The sequence below is a fragment of the Suricata suricatta genome, chromosome 3, assembly GCF_006229205.1.
Source record: "Suricata suricatta isolate VVHF042 chromosome 3, meerkat_22Aug2017_6uvM2_HiC, whole genome shotgun sequence".
In the NCBI taxonomy this organism is placed as follows: Eukaryota; Metazoa; Chordata; class Mammalia; order Carnivora; family Herpestidae; genus Suricata; species Suricata suricatta.
The window spans coordinates 150,626,064-150,644,329 of NC_043702.1; the positions used below are offsets into that span (position 1 = coordinate 150,626,064).

Sequence of the window (18,266 nt, forward strand, 5' to 3'; positions counted from 1 at the left end):
CTTTAAAACTGTCTTTTCCACAGAGATGTGTATCTTCTGAGGGGTCTGGGTGGCTCAGTCGGTTAAGCGTCCGGCTTTGGCTCAGGTCATGATCTCACGGTTCGTGGGTTCGAGCCCCGCATCTGGCTCTGTGCTGACAGCTAGCTCAGAGCTCGGAGCCTGCTTCAGATTCTGTCTCCCTCTCTCTGACCCTCCCCTGTTCACGCTGTCTCTGTCTCTCAAAAATAAAAATAAATAAATAAATAATAAAAAGGAATGGGTATCTTCTGGACCAGCCCTCTTTTAAATTTTGTCTAACTTTCCAATGCTAAATATTCCTAAGCTTCACTGTCAGGAAGCTTCTGTTGTCATTAAAAAAAAAAACAAAAAAAAAAAAACAAAAAAAAAAACCTTTCTGATTCTCTCTCAACGTACTAGCCTCTCTAGGGCCTTTCCTCCATCCTTCAGTTTTTATTTTAGGGGCACCTGGGTGGCTCAGTCAGGTAAGTGTCTGATTTCAGCTCAAGTCATGATCTCATGGTTCGTGGGTTCGAGCCCGTCAGGCTCTGTGCCAACAGCTAGCTCAGAGCCTGGAGCTTGTCTTCCGATTCTGTGTCCCCCTCTCTCTCTGACCCTCCACTGCTCACGCTCACGCTTTCTCTCTCTCTCAAAAATAAATAAAACATTTAAAAAATTAAATAAACTTTTAAAAAAAGTTTTTATTTTATTATTTATTTTGAGTGACAGGAGGGAGAGGGGGAGTGACAGAGAGAAAAAAGAGAGACAGAGAATCCCAAGCAGGCTTGGTGCACTCAGCGCACAGATCCCAACGTGGGGCTTGAACTCACAAAACTGTGAGGTCATGACCTGAGCCAAAATCAAGAGTCCAACGTTTAACCAACTGAGCTACCCGAGGGCTCCCCAGCCTTACGTTTTTAAAAACAGGGGTGGACTTTTGGCCTCCACTCCGCCTCCCACACCTTCCTTAAATGATGGTTGTCTGATGTCTGCTCAAGATGCGGAGGGGCACCGAGCAAAGGACCAAGCAGAGCAGCCCTTTCTCCGCCTCCAGTGCTCTACAACTGGCTTCCGACAGCACACCAACCAACCAGTGTCCTCTTCCCCCTGTAGTGGATTAACATATGGAAGCACTCAAAACTATACCCAGCTCTGGGCACCTGGGTGGCTCAGTCAGCTGAGCGTCCGACTTCCGCTCAGATCATGATCTCAGAGCTTGTGAGTTCAAGCCTCGCATCAAGCTCTCTGCTGTCAGCACAGAGCCCGCTTTGGAGCTTCCATCCTCCCTGTCTCTCTGCCCCTTCCCCTCTTGCTCTGTCAAAAATAAATAAATCTTGGAGCGGCTGGTGGCTCAGTCAGTGAAGCATCCAACTTCGGCTCAGGTAATGATCTTGTGGTTTGCAGGTTTGAGCCCCACACCCCACATTGGGCTCTATGCTGACAACTCAGAGCCTGGAGCCTGCTTCAGATTCTTTGTCTCCCTCTCTCTCTGCCCCTCCCCCACCCCCATGCTCACTCTCAGTCTCTGTCTCTCAAAAATAAAATAAAGACATAAAAAAAAGTAAAAATAAGTAAATAAATCTTAAAATATATATATGCCTAACTCACAATAAATACTATGTAACTCTTAATTTATCATTTATTCCTCCTCATAACCCCTGAATAGAGGCAACTGTCCAAGATTCTGCCCTCAGCAGCTTTTTGTGCCGCTCCCATTTTCTCCCTTGGTCTTGTCATCTACTCACAAAGTTTAAATAAGCCCACCTGTAGGAAAATTACAGCCTCTCTCGTAAATCTAACTAAACCCATCCCCTGACCCCCAGATCAACCCTCAGTGTTGTCTCTTCCCAATTTCCTTAAACGTTTATCAGTAATACCACCATCGGTTCCCATCATTTTCACTTTACTGTTCCTCGCCACCAGCACCGGCCTCAGCATCGCCACCACATGCAATCGATTTTCAAATTCTGTCAACTCTTCCAGCTCAGTGTCTTTTCATTCCATTTCCTAGCTCAGGCCTTCTTTGTTATTCTTTTACTCTGGCCCTCCAAACTGTTTTCACACCACCCAAGGCTCAACAACACATTGCTGTGAGATAAAAGACAGAAAGACACAAAGAGAAAGACAGAAAGAGAGGAAGGAAAGAAGGGAGGGAAGGAAGGAGGAAAGGAAAGGAGAGAAAGAAAGAAAAGGAGAAAAGAAAAGAAAAAAAAAAGAAAGAAAAGCGCACGGCTCTGATTAGGTTACGTGCCAGGTCAAAAACCCTTCAATGGATCTTCCCTACCTTCTTTAAAAACCACAAACTTTTCTGCTGGACATTCAAGAGCTTATAGTAAACAGATGGCAGCAACTCCATCTCTTGGCCTTCTCTTTATTCACAGACACACACACTGGCCAAGCAGGAACATTCTTGTTCTCTCCCTGATGTCTTGGCTCAAACACTCCTAACAAGCCCTCCTCCTCGTATCTTCACACTTCAGTCTGTCAATATTTTTCCAATCTTAAATGTCCCCTCAAAACTCCAACTCCTGCAGAGGTTTCTTTGTTCCTGGTTACCTTTCTTCCCCTGCCCCAAAGATATTCACTCCTTCTTCTAAGTGTTCTTAACACTTGGTAAGGACTCTTAAAGGTCTGCCTGCGTTCTGTAATATGTTATGGCTATTTATTCACCTTAATCTCCTTGCTTTACAAAAAGCTCCTTAAAGGTAACAACTATTTCTGAAAAATCTTTGTAGCCCTTTAAACATCCAGTACAACTTCTGAAGTTTTTTTCTTTAAGAGAAGCTTTACAGAAAGTCATTTAGGACTTCTGGAAAACTTCACACATCCCACGGCTATCATGCTAAACACCTAATGAAAGCCTAGGAGAAAGGACCCAGTTTTTAAAAACCTGGGTAAGGGGTAAGAAGAAAATGACTCAAAGAGAGGGTGACAAAAGACAAATGCCTCTGTAGTTCTCAATGTTTTGGTAATTAAGGAGCTTAAACAGGAAGTCAAGATAACTGGATTCCAGTGCCAACTGTGCCATACTCAATGCCCTCCAATCACTACCCTCTAAGACTTTTTTCATCTGCCCAATGAGAGACTTCAACTAGATCTCCAAGCTACCCTCTTTAGGCATCCCGTGTTTCTACAAAACAATCCAACGTATCTAAGCACCCAAACCCCGGAAAAGTCTTCAAAGCTTCACCTCATGCGTCACATCCACAGATTCTTTATTCTCCAACAACTCAGGTCCTGCCTCCTCTGGGCTACTTCAGCACCTTCGAACCTTGGAATCAAATCGAAGTCGCAAACTGTCCCTGCCGCTCCACAACTGATCTGAAAGTAGCCTCGGGAAAAGCAATGCATTCTGCTCATGCAGAAGCTGGGCTGCCTTCTCCCGTTGCTGCTCCATAATAGGAGCGCCCAAGGATCCACAGAACTAGGTCCCTAAGGTTGCAGCCCGAGTCCCTCCCGACCAGGTTCCCTCCTTTCCAGGACCAAAGGGTTTTCTAAGACGCAACCATAGCCCTCCTCACCCAGCAACTCGAGGTTCATCCCTGAGGACTCTGGTCGCCTGGTCGCAGCTCCAGGAACGACGCCTTTTCCCCCCACCGCCTGCTTTCTGAGACCTGCTTGCAAGTGGGGGCCGCCGCAAAGAGCTTAGCGCAAGCTCCGGAGACTTTCTGGTTTAGAAGACCCCGCGGCTTCCGCTTTCTTCCCCCGCCTTCCTTGTTCGTTTCAAATGAGCTGTCCATATATATGCCTAATCAAAAAGAAAGACAAACTCCAAATCACTTGAATATGATAGTGACTTAGGGACAAAAAGGTTACCGTCACTTAGTATTTTAAGAAGTGCAATAGTTTGAGGCCGTTTTCTCCCGAATCATGTAAGCGAACTAGAAATTTCAGGCATATGGTTAGACTACTAGTCCTTCCTGTGTTGTGTGTTCAGCCGCGTTGTCCCGGCCGGCTGCTTCTGATGTCCTCAAGAAAGGTTCCGGTCAAAGTCCGACGGATGTAGGAAAGCGCGAAAGGTCGGCCTCGCAGCGCAGGGAAGTGGAGCGGAGCTATAGTCTGCAAGGCGCGTACTCATTTGTGTATGTTTCAGTCTCGGGAAAATTACTTCCTATTTGTAAAAATACGCCATTGTCCAACGGAAATGTACGATAGCATCTGTTAGGCCTCTATCTCAGGCTTTACCGTGTACCCAGCGTTGACGAGGACACTGAAAATAAATTGGGATGAGAGATGGGCTAGTTCCCACGAGCTGTATCAGACAGGACTTGGTGAGACACACAAAGTAATTAGAGATGGTTGCTAACGAGGAATAAATATTATCAACAAGTTTCGACTATGGGTTCTGCGGGTTATCAGAAGGAAAAGAGTGGCATGGGCTTACTGTCCAAACAGGACTGAGCTAGATCACACTCAGTAGATTTAATGCCGACAATCCCAGATCCACCCCTTACTCACCCCGCCCCTCGGGCAAAGTTTTATTTGGGCTTGTTTTCTTTGATGTATAATTGGGGGAGATGATAATACTAACCTATAGGATTGTCGTGAAGATTAAATGAACTAACATAGATGGAGCGCTTCGAACAGCAAGCGGCTAGTAAATTTTAACTATTATTATTAACAAATCACTTTCCCCTGAATTATCTTGCTTCCTTTTAGGTAGATCTCAGCCCCGTTTGCCCAAATACAGTGATTGAGGCTCAGAGATATCAGGCAGTTTGCGTCCCTTCACTATCCAAAACGTTTCCAAAATGCAATCCAAAGTATTGTGCTACCAACAACGGTAAATAGGAGTACTTCTGCACACTCTTACAAACATTCGTTATCAGTTCTCTCAAGAGATTCTGCCAATTGGATAGGTGAGGAAATGTCATCGTTACATTTATTTTGTGATGAACAACTTTTCATATGCATAAATGCGTGTTGGTTTCTTCTGTAAGGTGGCCTGTTCACTTTGCCTGGTTTTGGATGGAGTATTTGTCTCTTAGGGTAATTTAAGTAAGGAATGATATGATCGGATTGATGTTTAAGAAGGAAAACAAGGACAATGGGGAGTAGGACTGATTAGAGAAGTGGAAAGCAGGTAGGAGGTCACTGCAGTAATCCTGTGGAATGCTGAGGAAGACCTGACTCAAAACCATGAAAGAGGGAAAGAAGAAGGCAATGCGTTTGAGAGAGGGATAGGAGAGAAAGAGGGAAAGAGGAAGGCAATGCGTTTGAGAGAGGGGTAGGAGACAGAACTGACAATGAAAACGATCTTTTGTATTTGAAAAGCACAGAAGATCAGGAGTCTGGCATGACTTCTATGTTTCTAGCTGGGGGGTGAGGAGGGGTGCTCCCTTTGACAGGGCAGACACTGCAGGAAAAGGAACTGGGGAGTCCAGACTGGGACATGTTAGGTTTAAAGAGTCCGTGAGAAATTCAAGTGATCATACTGGCTTGGAGTTCATTGGAGTTCACAGAAGACATTCAGGCTAAAGATCTACCGCACTTCATCAATTCTAATAGGCACATCTCCCCACATTTAAACATCTCTTACATTTAATTATACCTCATAATTATTTAACAGTGTTTTTTTTCTTTCTTAGAGCTACATAAGGTAACTGTATTTTACAAGTCATGGTATCTCTGATTTGATGAAAAACAGCATAATTGGTGGACTCTGTTCTACAAGTGTTAGTTGGAGTTTATTAATACGACCAACTACAAAGGAATGTATCCAGATTTGTACGGTGAAGGAGAGAAAAGGAAATTTAACAATTTTCCTCCTTGGCTTGAAGCAACTTGTAGCTGTCATTCAGACTTCATATGAGAAAAAAATTTTTTTCTTGGCTAGGTTGAACTTCCATCTCATTAAATACTTCTACGGATTCTCCCTAAATTAAGCCAGCTGGTACTTACCTCTCCTCCAGGTAAAAATCAGGAATTTTCTGAGGAGAGCACCTCCCAGTCAGTAGGATCAAATCACAGAACATGGTGAAGGCCAGGAGATTTTTGTAACATTTCAGGGATCTAACCCAGTGGTTCTCAACCTTAGCTGCATGTTGGAATTTCTGGGGTGCCTCAGAATAATACAGGTGCCTGAGTCCCACATCCGGAGATTCTGCATTAATACCAAAATCTGCCTAGAGCATTCTTAGGCATTGATATAGTTAAAAGATTCTTAGAGATTCTCATGTTCAGACAGGATTGAGAACCATTACTGTAGTATAAGACGGGGGGTGCCACCCAAACTATTGAGCTAGTCAATAGTGAGGAGGAGTGAGGACTTTCTCAGAAAACGTGATTGACCACAATCCATGCTTATTGTGAGAGATTACAGGCTTCAAAGATAGGTAGAGCTAAGAAAGAAGGCATGAAATAGTAACATCAACACAGCTCTCAGTTCCCTAGAGACAAGAAAGATTAGGAGGAAAGAAAAATACACACACACACACACACACACACACACACACACACACACATATATATGACAATCACTTGAAGATACACTCCAACAATAGAAAAAAAGGCACACACACAAGAATATTTATTGCAGTATTATTTGTAATTGCAAAATTTTGGAAACAATCTAAGCATTTGTACATTTGTGGTACATTACACAATAGCATACTCTGCAGCTATTAAAAAACTGTGGAAGGGGGTGCCTGGGTGGCTCAGTAGGTTAGGCGTCTGACTTTTTTTGTTTAAGAGAGAGAGCAGGGTAGAGGGAAAGAGACAGAGAAAGAGGGAGAGGGAGAGAATCTTAAGCAAGCTCTACACCCTACGCAGGGCCAGACACAGGGCTTGGGATCATGATTGGAGATGACACCAAGAGTTGGACACTCAACCAGCTGAGCCACCCAGGCGCCCCACACATTTGACTCTTGATTTGGCTCAGGTCATGATCTCACAGTCGTGGAATCAAGCCCCGCATTGAGCTCTGTACTGAGTGTGGAGCCTGTTTGGGATTCTCTCTCTCCCCCTCTCTCTCTTCCCCTCCCCTGCTCTTGCTCTCTCTCTCTTTCTCTCCAAAGAAATGAATAAACATTTTTAAGGATTAGAAAATGAGGAAGAACTCTGTGAATTGATATAAAGTGGTTGCCTAGACATATTGCTAAGTGAAAAATGCAAAGCACAAATGCTGCCCTGAGAAAGAAAAGAATATAAAAAAAGCATACTGCATTTGTTTGTGCAAAAGAACCACAGTACAGGAACGATAAATCAGAAACCGAGGCGGCTGACTACCTGTTGAGGATAGGTGGGGAAAAGATGGAAAAAGGGAGTAAATGAAACAGGGGAGCGGGAATGAGGAGGTCGTGATGCTCAGACTATATATTCACATAGCTCTGCCTCTTACAGCAATGGTAGTGTCTCACCCCCAAAATCAAGAAATAGCTAAAACCAACTGGGGTGTGGAGAGAGTCCAAATGGAATAAGAAATACTAAAAAATGAATCCATTGTAAGTCAAAAGCATAGCTACACTGAGAAGGATGGGAAGAAAAGAACTAGCATAAGCTCTAGGTTGGGTACCCCAAGGCTAGAGACAAAAAGAAAAACTGTAAAAAAAAAAATGCCTTCATTAGCTAAACACTGTAATTGTTGCACACAGCTCCACTGACGAGTGCTAAAATGAGTGGGGAGAAGTTTGGAGAGAAACAGAATTTTCACGGTCTCAGGATGTATTAACTACAAAGAGAAAGATAGTAGAAACCACTTTAATCATGTCAACATCACCAGTAAGAAGACCAAGCAACATCATGAACCTGATAGGATGCACTGAGGACCCTCAGTATTCTGCCTAATCCAGAGAAAACACCAGACAAACCCAAACTGGGCGACATTTAACAGAATAACTGATCAATACTCTTCAAAAAAGTCAAAGTTAGGAAAGACAAAATCAATGGAGCTTTTACAGACTGCATGAGACTAAGAAATAACTAAATGCCCTGAGCTGAAGCCAGACACTCAACTGACTGAGCCACCCCGTTTGTGGGTTCAAGCCCCGAATCAGGCTCTGTGATGACAGCCAGCTCAGTGCCTGGAGCCTGTCTCCAGATTCTGTGTCTCCCTCTCTCTCTGATCCTCCCCTGCTCTCTCTCTCTCTCAAAAATAAATAAAACATTAAAATATTTAAAAAAATAACTAAATGCCATGTGGGATCTGGTCGGGAGCCTAGCAGAAGAAAAAGACAGTAGCAAAAATACTTAGTAAAATTCAAGAAAGGTCTTTAGTTGGGAGTATTGTACCAATCTTTAGTTCTGATAGTTGTACTATAGTTATATAAGATGTTAACATTAGGGGAAGATGGGCGAGGGATACATGAAAACTCTCAAGACTATTTTTGCAACTTTTCTGTAAGTCTAAAATAATTCAACAAAAAAAGTTTTTTTTTTAAAGAGGACATTAACTCCTTCTTCATCAACTCTCATGAAAATGACTCACCAAGTCAAATGCACACTTTGTACAACCTTCCAGAATATCATTGCCTAATAATAGAAAAGAAGAGACAAAAGACTTAAAAAGCCAACTTATTCACACTCAAGTAATTCCACATCAAGTTACTCGATCTGAGGAGCGAATAAAGAAGTGGGCGGAAAAGGTGGAAAACCTAACACTCAGTCTAAGTTATGAATTCCAAAAACAAGAATCACTGACTCCAAGTTCTGACATATGGGGTCTCGAAATTCCTTTTGGAGGCTCTTCCCCCAGGTCCAAAACATAAAGCAGTTTGTTGGCAGGAGACCTGTACAATTCCCCAACCCCCGCCCCCCGCCTTGGTTTAATGTACTGCTGTTGAAATCTTGAAATCCTTAATAATTTTTTTAAGTTTGTGTATTTATTTTGAGACAAAGACAGCACAAGTGGGGAAGGGGCAGAGACAGAGGGAGACAGAGAATTCCAAGCAGGTTCCACACTGTCAGCACGGAGCCTGAGCCTGAGGTGGGGCTCGAACCCACGGACTGTGAGATCATGGCCTGAGCTGAAGCCGGTCGGCCCACCGACTGAGTCACCCAGGCGCCCCATCCCAAGGCACTTTTTGTTGATTACAGAAGTCCTAACTAATTCCACTCCCCAGGAATGCTCAGACCCCATTTGTGTTGGAAGGGAACAGGGGAGTAGCATTCGGAACTGACAAGATTTTAAAACCTTTTCTAAAACCAAAACAATTATTTGAAGTTGCTTTAAATAAAGAAAACCCACAATTGCTCCTTTTAAAAAACAAAGAAAAGCATTGCCTAAAGGAAAAGGTAACAACAACAATAAAAAATAAAAACCTTATGTGAAGATAGCTTGGTTTCCTATCAATTCTCGGGCTCTCCAGGCCTATAGAATCATTTTCATCATCTTCACTGGACTGGATATTAATATACTTGATGAATTTCAAGTTCAATCCCTTTAAAAAACATTAGATAGGGGTGCCTGAGTGGCTTAGTCGATTAAGCCTCAGACTTCGGCTCAGGTCATGATCTCATGGTTCGTGGGTTCAAGCCCCACTTCGGGCTGTCTTCTGTCGGCACAGGGCCTGCTTCAGATCCGCTGTTCCCCTCTCTGCCGCCCCCCCTCCTTTTGCACTCACTCTGTCTCAGAAACAAATAAACATTAAAACAATAAATAAGAAAAAAAGAGAGGGGAGCCTAGGTGGCTTAGGTGATTAAGCATTAGATTCTTGATTTCAGCTCAGGTCAGGATCTAACGGTTTATGGGATAGGGCCACAAGTCAGGCTCTGCAATGACAGCGGTGGAGCCTGGCTGAGTTTCTCTCTCTCCCTCTCAATCTGCCCCTCCCCCGCTCTCTCTCTCTCAAAATAAATAAGTAAACATTAAAAACAAAAAGGAGACACCACCCAAAAGAACATATAAAAAGGATCCGCACGAGATTCTTAATCTCAGGGTTGTGAGCTTGAGCCAAATTTTTATTTTTTAAGTTGTGGGCCCAGTTGGTTAAGCATCAGACTTTAATTTCAGTTCAGGTCATGATCTCACAGTTGTGAGATCAAGCCCTATGTCAAGCTCCACTCTGAGCGTGGAGTCTGCTTGGGATTTTCTCTCTCCCTCTCTCTCTGCCCCTCCACTGCTTATGCTCTCTTTCTCTCTCAAAATAAATAAATAAACATTAAAAACAAAACAGCTCCTCAACCTCATCAGTAGTCAGGAAAATGCAAATTAAAGCCAAAATGAGATATTTTACAACCCCAAGGTTGACAAAGAAGAGCACTCCAAAGTCTTATGAGAGAGTTCTTTTAAAAGTGTGAATCAGTACATCTACATTGGAAAACAATTATCGTTATGTAGTGAAAATGAAGTTTTGTATGTACTATAACCAGGAAATTCTACTTTTATATGTATATTGAGGAAAAACTCACACAACTGCATCAAGAGATGTGTACAAGAATGGTCATAGTGGTGTTCTTCATAATAGCAAAAAACGGGAAACAACCCAAATCACTAGGATTACATAGGGAAGAGCTCATTCCCCAGTTATGAATAGGTTTTTAATATTTTTTAGTAATTTGATATATGAAAATATCTTTTTATTTTTCATATGCATTTCCCTATTAATGATGCACATCTTTTTCTTTTAAAAGTTTTTAATGTTTATTTATTTTTAAGAGAGAGAGGCAAAGCATGAGCAAGAAAAAGGCAGAGAGAGAGGAAGACACAGATTCTGAAGCAACCTCTAGGCTCTGAGCTGTCAGCACAGAGCCCGACATGGGGCTTGAACTCACAAATCTGATATGATGACCGGAGCTGAACTCAGTCGCTCAACCGACTGAGCCTCCCAGGAACCCCCAAGGATGCGCATCTTTTTAAAAATGTGTATTAGCTTGGGGCACCTGGGTGGTTCAGTTGGCTAGATGTCCAACTTTGGCTCAGGTCAGGATCTCCCGGTTTGTGAGTTCAAGCCCCACATTGGACTCTGTGCTGACAGCTCAGAGCCTGCTTATGATCCTGTTTCCCTCTCTCTCTACTCCTTCCCCACTCTCTCTCCCTCTCTCTCAAAAATAAACACACATACAAAACTACTAATAAATTTAAAAATGACAAATAATAATAATAAATGTATTAGCCAGTTTGCTTGTAGATTTTTTTATTTCTTGATTTCTTCATGTATTAGAAATATGAACATTTTAGGTGTGCCGGGGTGGCTCAGTTAAGCGTCCAACTCTTGATTTTGGCTCAGGTCATGATCTCACAGACATGAGATCAAGCCTCACGTCAGGCTGTGTGCTGAGTATAGAGCCTGTTTAAGATTCTTTCTCTCCCTCACCCTCTGCCCTTCCCCTCTGCTCTCTCTCTCTCTAAAAGAAATATGAATATAATTATTGTCAGTTATATATTACAATTATTCTCTTCAAATTAGTGATTTGTCTCACATTTTGATTTGATTTTGGTGTCTTTGGCTGTGTATACATTCTTTATAAATTCTGTAATTTTTTTTCTTTATGGCTTCTGGGTTCCGATCACAGTCAAGAAAGTTCTCTCTGCCCCCAAACTATATAGGAATCTATTTACATGCATTTTACCCCCAGAGGCACATGGTGTAGTGGTTAGTTGTAGAAGCAGAAATTCAGGAACTAGACCTCTTACACCCACATCCCAGCTCTGGCATGTATCAGTTGTATGACCCTGGTTAATCTCTTTGTGCCTCAATTTTCTCATCAGTAAAATGGGGTTGTGGTGGTGGGGCTTAAGTAAGTTACTATATGTAGAGCATTTAGATTAGTGCCTAGCATATACAAATACTTGTTCCTTTACAGTTTTCTTTTACTAGACTTAGATCTTTACCTTCTCTTTTGCATGTTTTTCCCCCCTCTCAAGTGGATAGCCAGAGTTGTGTCTGGTTTTCCACTGATTTGAAATGCTACCTTTAAGGTCTAGTGAGGAACAGGCCATCCCTAGAAGGGCACTAGAAGTCCTCAACCACACATAGCCAATCATGGTAACTGCACTTGAAAGGAGGCATTTAGTGAGTAGGCTTTGGGGACTCCTTGGGGTCCTGCTAAAGGCAGAAATTGTGAAATTGAATGTAATGATGTTCCGAACCTTGGCGGCCTCTCCCCTCTGAGCCCCACCCAAACACAGGACCGGGAAGACCACCTCCGTCGCCCTACTCGAGGGAAACCCTGCGGAGGGATGCGCTGTTGGGAAGCCACGCCCACTCTAAAAATGTGTGTAACACAAGCCGTTTTCTGCAGAGTAATCATGGCAAGAGAAGTAATGCGAACTCGGTCGTGCTGGACTTTACACTAGAACATACAGCATGTGCGTGTAGATGGGAGGAATTTACCGTGAGGGCGGCTGGAGCGAGTGGAAAGTTTCTTCAGCTTAGGGCCTGGTTGAGGACCACCCACATTGAACTTTAGCCCCACCCCAATCTCCGCCCCCAGACTCCATCACAGACACTGCAACTGCTTAAGGTGTGCTGCCATCTCCTGGCCAAACTCCTGTTGCTGTCACATCACAGGCAGTTGTAGCAAAAAGTGCGGCAGCCACACAAGCGCAGGGCGATAACCCCAGACAAACCCCAGACAAACCCCAAGCACACCCACAGGCTGACAGTGGGTGGAAACTGCAGGTGGTGGCGCTCCGCTGCTGGGCACCTATGGAGTCGGCAGATCTGAACAGTCGGGTGAGCCTAAATAGAAAGTTCAAATATTCCGGGGCACCTGGGGGGCTGTCAGTTGAGCATCCCACTCTTGGTTTCGGCTGAGGTCGCCATCTAACGGTTCATGGGTTCAAGCCCCATGTCGGGCTCTGCACTGGCAGTGTGGAGCCTGCTTGGGATTCTTTCTCACTCTCTCTCTCCCCCTCTCTCTCTGCTCCTCCCACACTCTCTCTCTCAAACTTAAAAAAATTTTTAAATCTTTTTAAAAACAAGAGAGAGAATTCAAATATTCCAAATGCATACAGGCCAGTAGAGATTCCGTTCTCTCACAGTGAAATAAAGAGTAGCCAGGCCCATGCCTGAGCTCTGAGTGCTGCAGAAAAAGCTGTGAATCCAGGAAGAGGCTCTGAAAAGTAAACCACTATCATTCAACTTTGCCTGCGTCTTCTCTGATGTCCCGCCCCTCATCCACCTGCGGCAATGCCAGGCTCCCATAAGTCCAGAGCAATGCGGGGGGCAGTAAGATGTCCTATGGCTTTCTAAAGCACACTGAAAGGCCTCTGACTGCTGAGGTCCCAGAGGAAATGGGACAAGTAGGGGGTATCTTCCTAACCTGGGGAGGGAAGGGAAAACAAAGCCAAAGAGACGTAAACCTGAAACGTTAATGTGATCTTTATTATACAGCACATGTGCACCCCAACAGGTGTACAGAACTCTATAAAACCAAACCCGACCACTCAAAATTACACTAGACGAAGACGTAACCCAAAGTTACGTCTCTTAAAAACACACGCGGTCCTGTGTGCCATGTTACAGATCGAGGCGGCACAAGAAGGGAGAGAAGGACTGGGTTTGGGCCAAGGTAACATCCTTCGGTTATTGCACTTTCATTTGACACACTCAGTACGTGACGCTTTTAACACTGTAAAAGACATTAGTCCTTTTGAAACAAACAAAAATATTACATAAAGGTAAGAGATAAGAAGCCGTCCAGACCAATTTTGTTTTCAACCCTCCGAGTCAGGTGGCCTCCCCCAATGCCAGCTTCTCAAATGGTCTCTACACTCCTCTCAACTGGACAAGATGTTGACAAAGCAGATGAAGTGAAACATAAAACCCTTTTAAGAACAGTAGTGCTACCTGCAACCCCCAAAGGAGTGCGCAATACAAATTTCTGAAGGTTACCCCCTCCTTACCACCTCACTGCAGCACTGGCCCAAACCACTCCCCCCGGCAATTAGAAGGCAAAATCCACTTTCGTCTTTTTCTTTTAAAGAAAAAGTGGCGTACTTGATCCAGCAAATCCAAAAACCAAGCTTTGAGAGCTCAAAGAAGCAACTGCTCTTTTGGCAAAGGACTCGAGGGCCGTTTATCCCACTCTGAAGCAGTAAGGACTGTGGGGTTCCCTGATGAGCCAGCCGGGAGGCCAGGCATGCCTTCTCTCCAGAGCACTGACGGAGGGAATCGCCCCTCCCCAGGGGCTACTGTAATCACCAATCCCTCTTGGCTTCTCAGTGCTAAATAATAAGCCAATAATAATAATAATAATAATAATAATAATAATAATAAAGTGTCATGCAGTGCAGTTACCACTTTGGAGCCCTGCCACCCCAAACCTCTTCTCTCACCGGGGAAAGACTCCTGGCCCCTCTTTGGCAGCTCAAGTAAAGATGCATCCAAATGCACTGGACAGCTGATGGGTTCTAGTGGAGAGTTCCACCAATCCTGTTTCCATCTGTCACAGTCATAACATCCTCTCCTTCACTGTTTCCTGGAACTTTAGTGTTAAAAAATTAGGAGAAGCTGCGACCCAAGCTCTGTCCCCTTGAAACTGACAAAGTCACAAGTGATCCTCTTTGGTCCAGGAAGAGCCAGCACTGCCCTCCTTTCCAGGGAGGCGGAAGGCTTGCTCGGTCCGTGAGCCGCATGCCCGTGGATACCTCACCCAGGCAAGCATTCCCCAACTCATGCCTGGCTGACCTTGCGGCCAGCGCCCTGGGCACAGGGTCGGCCACTCTGGGGCTCCAGGCTTCATCATTTTTTCTGATTGCACTGCAAGAAGGTCCCTCGCTTGGTTCTGAAGTAACGCAAGTGACTGGACTTCAAGCGCATTAAAAATGGCCAGGTGATCATTTTAAGGCTGGGGTAAACTGCCCTAATGGTATTGACGAGAAGGACAGAACATGGTAAGGGAAGATTCTTGCAGGCCATCCTTCCTCCTCCCCCAGCCACAATCTCACCTCACCCCTCGGGAGCACGTACAACCAAATCTAGGAGGTAAAAGCTTCAGGACTTTGGTCTTGTCGAGCCCTCTACAGCCCAAATCCCGCCCTCCCAGACTTTTTTGAATACCTAGTGTCTTCCCAAGTAATATACAGTACAGTACATTCCATGGCATTCCATCACTTTAGCAATAACAGGTGCCAAGGAATAAGGAATCCCAAATTAGCGGACAATGTTATAAAACAAAAGCAAAGTATGCATGTGTTGCATATATATATATATATATATATACATATATATATATATATATATATGCATTCCTGCACTCAGCCTGCTGAGTGTTTAAATAACACCTCTTCGTATCTATATGTGGACTTTGGCTGGCCTGGAAATTTTCAGGAATATTCTGCACCTTTTCTCAGAATACTTTCTTTTTTTTAATGAATTGTTAACACAACTACTGTCATACTTAGCATTGGTCCCTCCCATTCTCCTTCCTCTTGACTCAGGCAAAACATGTGCATATCTGCTAGGAAATTGAGGTCTGAGAGCTGACAAGGGACACTGGGTGGAGGAAAACTGACCCCTCACCAACCACCCTGCACGAATGGGGGGCAGGAACTAAGACTTCAGAAGAGTGTTAGGAATGAGACTTCCTTCCAGTGTGGAGGCACAGACTCCTGACCCCAGTGAGAGGAAAGGAAGACTGGCTGGAAAAGGGAAGTATCTAAGACCTTTATGAAATTTCATACAGAACAGACCCGAAGACTGATTTTTCCGGCAGGGAGACACAACTCACCTCTCCTTTTTAAACCTGAACTCTGGCTTCCTGGAGGGCCCACCATTGTTTCCAGAAGGACAACCGAATTAATGCTGACAAGAACAGGGTGATGACTTGAAGAAGTAAAGCTATAAATAGGTGTTAACACATCTAAGAGATCTACCGAATGTCCCACCAACACAAGGCTGGCGCTCACAGAACCCAGAGGCACTGGGTCTGCCACCTCATCCTTCGCAGGGAGAGAGGTTTTTTGCACTATCTGGCGTTTCTGCAGGGCTCCAAGTCGTCAGAGGGTTACGATGCTCAAATGTATCATAATCAGAGCCCAGGAGAGCCAGAGAGTTAACAGTGAACTTTAAAAGTTACATGGGAAATTTCTTGTAGATTCCATTTCTACTCTGTTAATATTTAAGAGACGGTCATTCTCTCAGAAATGACCCCACACAATTCCAGCAGCAAGTCTGCTGGGTTTCTTACACACCTACTGAGGGCCAGAGCTGGGGGCCAGGCACAGGGGAGAGACCCCAGCACTTGGGGACTAGGCAGATGTGACAGAGGCTCCTCACCTCCACTGTCTATTCCTTCACCTGCCTGGTTTTCTAAATCTAATGGACCATTTTGGTTGAGAGAGGCTCAAAGTCCAGATCTGAGATGCACCGGTATTTAACCTGGTCCCCTTCAGAATTTCTCTTGCTGTGTATACAGGTAGCCTGAGGACCTCTCCGAGAGCCCGCCACCCCACCTCCCAACTGCGGGGGAGGGGAAGCGCCCCAGAGGCTAACACACAGGCCAGGGGCTACAAAGAGCATCTCTTTCATCTGGTGCTTTTCTTCTTGCATTCTATTCAAAATAAGCTAAAAAGAAGGGACAGGTGGCAGAAGGGATCTTGGTTAAAAAGCTCATTGACCCAAGTTTAAAAACATCAGTATGTTAGATTCAAACACAAAAACAAGAGTTTTTGATTCTTTTTAAGTTTTAGGAACAACGTGGTCTCCTTCTAGGAAGTCCGCGTGGAGGCTCACGGCCTCCAGGCCACTGCGCCTTCTCGGTTTTACCAGATGCTCCACACACACTGGTCAGTGTTACTCGGACACTCATCCCCACAGGTCACGTTAACTGGACCTTCCCCATGTTGAGACCAAAAGGAAAAAAAAAATCAAGACTGAAGGGAAGAAAAAGATTGTGTCCTGGGGTTTACCAGTAACTCAAAATCCAATCGCATACGTATATATACACATATGCGCGTGCACACGTTTGTTTTCCCTTCTTTTTGCAGCCCCTTGGGGATGTGACCCACGAAAGGCTCCCCTGGAAGTCAGGGAGGTCGGTCCCACACAGTAAACACGCCGGCCCCTGCAGCGGCAGACACCCCGCCTCTGGCTGCTGCGGCCTGAGATCTCTGGCCGCGGGTAGCGGAAGTTATTTTTCTGCCCCGACGTTCTCACAATCTCAGAACTAAGTTCAAATTTCCTAGGGGTCCTGACGACTGGATAGAACCGAACTATTCCTAGCTAGAGCCGAAATGATGGGAATTCTAGTTTTTAATACTATCACTACCACAGTGCCCCGCTCGTCTCAGCAACGCCCGGCGAGGAGGCAACGGTCACATCTGCCTCCTTATCAGTTCCGGGGCCGGACCGCTGCATTCTGCAGCGCTTACGTGTCCTAGACAATCTTTTGCTGCCGCGGCAGCGTGGGGCATCAGCGAGCGGCTGAAGGCGCCCCGACGGCCAGCCGTCTCTCCGCTACCTGGCACGAGTCTCTGCCTGGGAAGGTGTCAAGCTGCCCAGTGAGCATCAGTTCCCTTGGGCGCTCTCTGAATAAATGTCCAATTCTTCCCATGGCCGAAAGGTGAGGGGATGGAGAGAAACAGAGAGTAAAAGAGAAAGGTCTCCGCTCTCAAGTAGAATCGTCCAGTCCTCTGTTCGGTCGCTCGGAAGTGGACGCGCACAGCCGGTCCATGATGCCCCGGAGCATGGGCTGCACGATGCCCAGGAGGGGCCTCTGGGATGGGTCACCGTCCCAGCATGCCTCCATCAGCTGCCAGCACTCCTCGTCAAACACGGGCAGACGCTCGGGCCGGGCCCCTGGAGACGGGCACGTGGAAAGAAGACCAGAGTCAGTGACGGGGCCGGTGCCACCACGAGGCCTGACCAGCTCGCTGACCGATGGCCTCCGGGGGTGGGGGGTGCTCAGGAGTTCTGGCTTCGACTGCAGAACCAAGCTTAGAACCTGACAGAACACTGTAACGCACTGGCATAGGAAGTAGAAGAACTGGACATTTTAAGGAAAAAAAAAAAGCCTTGGAACAGGTCATTGTGATGCTACTTGAAAGTAAAGATGGGACTTCGATGTCTGTCCTGGATTCCCTGGTGGTACTGGCCCTGCAGTGCAGTGGCTGGAGCGGGTGACCATGGGCCTCACTGCGGTGCCTGGTCTCAGGCTACTCTTGATCAGGACAGGGTAGGGCTTGTGGCTCTTACCTCTTCGGACATTGTTCCAGAGATGGTCTTTGCTGGCACACCTCTCAAATGCTTCCGGGAGCTTGATGGAGCCCGAGCAGATATACCAGAAGAGGATGCCGAAAGCGTAGACATCGACGGAGTTGTCGTACTTCCCTGCGGCAAGAAAGGGCCGGAGATCAGCTGCATCCCTGCAACTGGGGCTGCAGAGGT

General features: G+C 45.4%; 2 protein-coding genes across 4 annotated transcripts in view; both read right to left on the reverse strand.

The window, feature by feature from the left end:
* Window positions 1-3,662, reverse strand: part of RBBP5 (RB binding protein 5, histone lysine methyltransferase complex subunit) — a 38,665-nt gene extending 35,003 nt beyond the window's left edge. For all 3 annotated transcript variants that reach the window (XM_029935575.1, XM_029935576.1, XM_029935574.1), the window contains exon 1: window positions 3,519-3,662. Coding sequence is in view for 2 of the 3 variants with exons in the window: in XM_029935576.1 (XP_029791436.1) it covers window positions 3,519-3,537 (19 nt within the window). In the remaining variant the exon portion in view is untranslated. The remainder of the gene's footprint in view (window positions 1-3,518) is intronic.
* A 9,579-nt stretch (window positions 3,663-13,241) lies between these two features.
* Window positions 13,242-18,266, reverse strand: part of DSTYK (dual serine/threonine and tyrosine protein kinase) — a 49,391-nt gene continuing 44,366 nt past the window's right edge. Inside the window, exons 12-13 of the mRNA XM_029935577.1 lie at window positions 18,075-18,209; window positions 13,242-17,678 (exon numbers count right to left, since the gene is read on the reverse strand). Coding sequence (XP_029791437.1) covers window positions 17,491-17,678; window positions 18,075-18,209 — 323 coding nt within the window. The 3' untranslated portion in view covers window positions 13,242-17,490. The remainder of the gene's footprint in view (window positions 17,679-18,074; window positions 18,210-18,266) is intronic.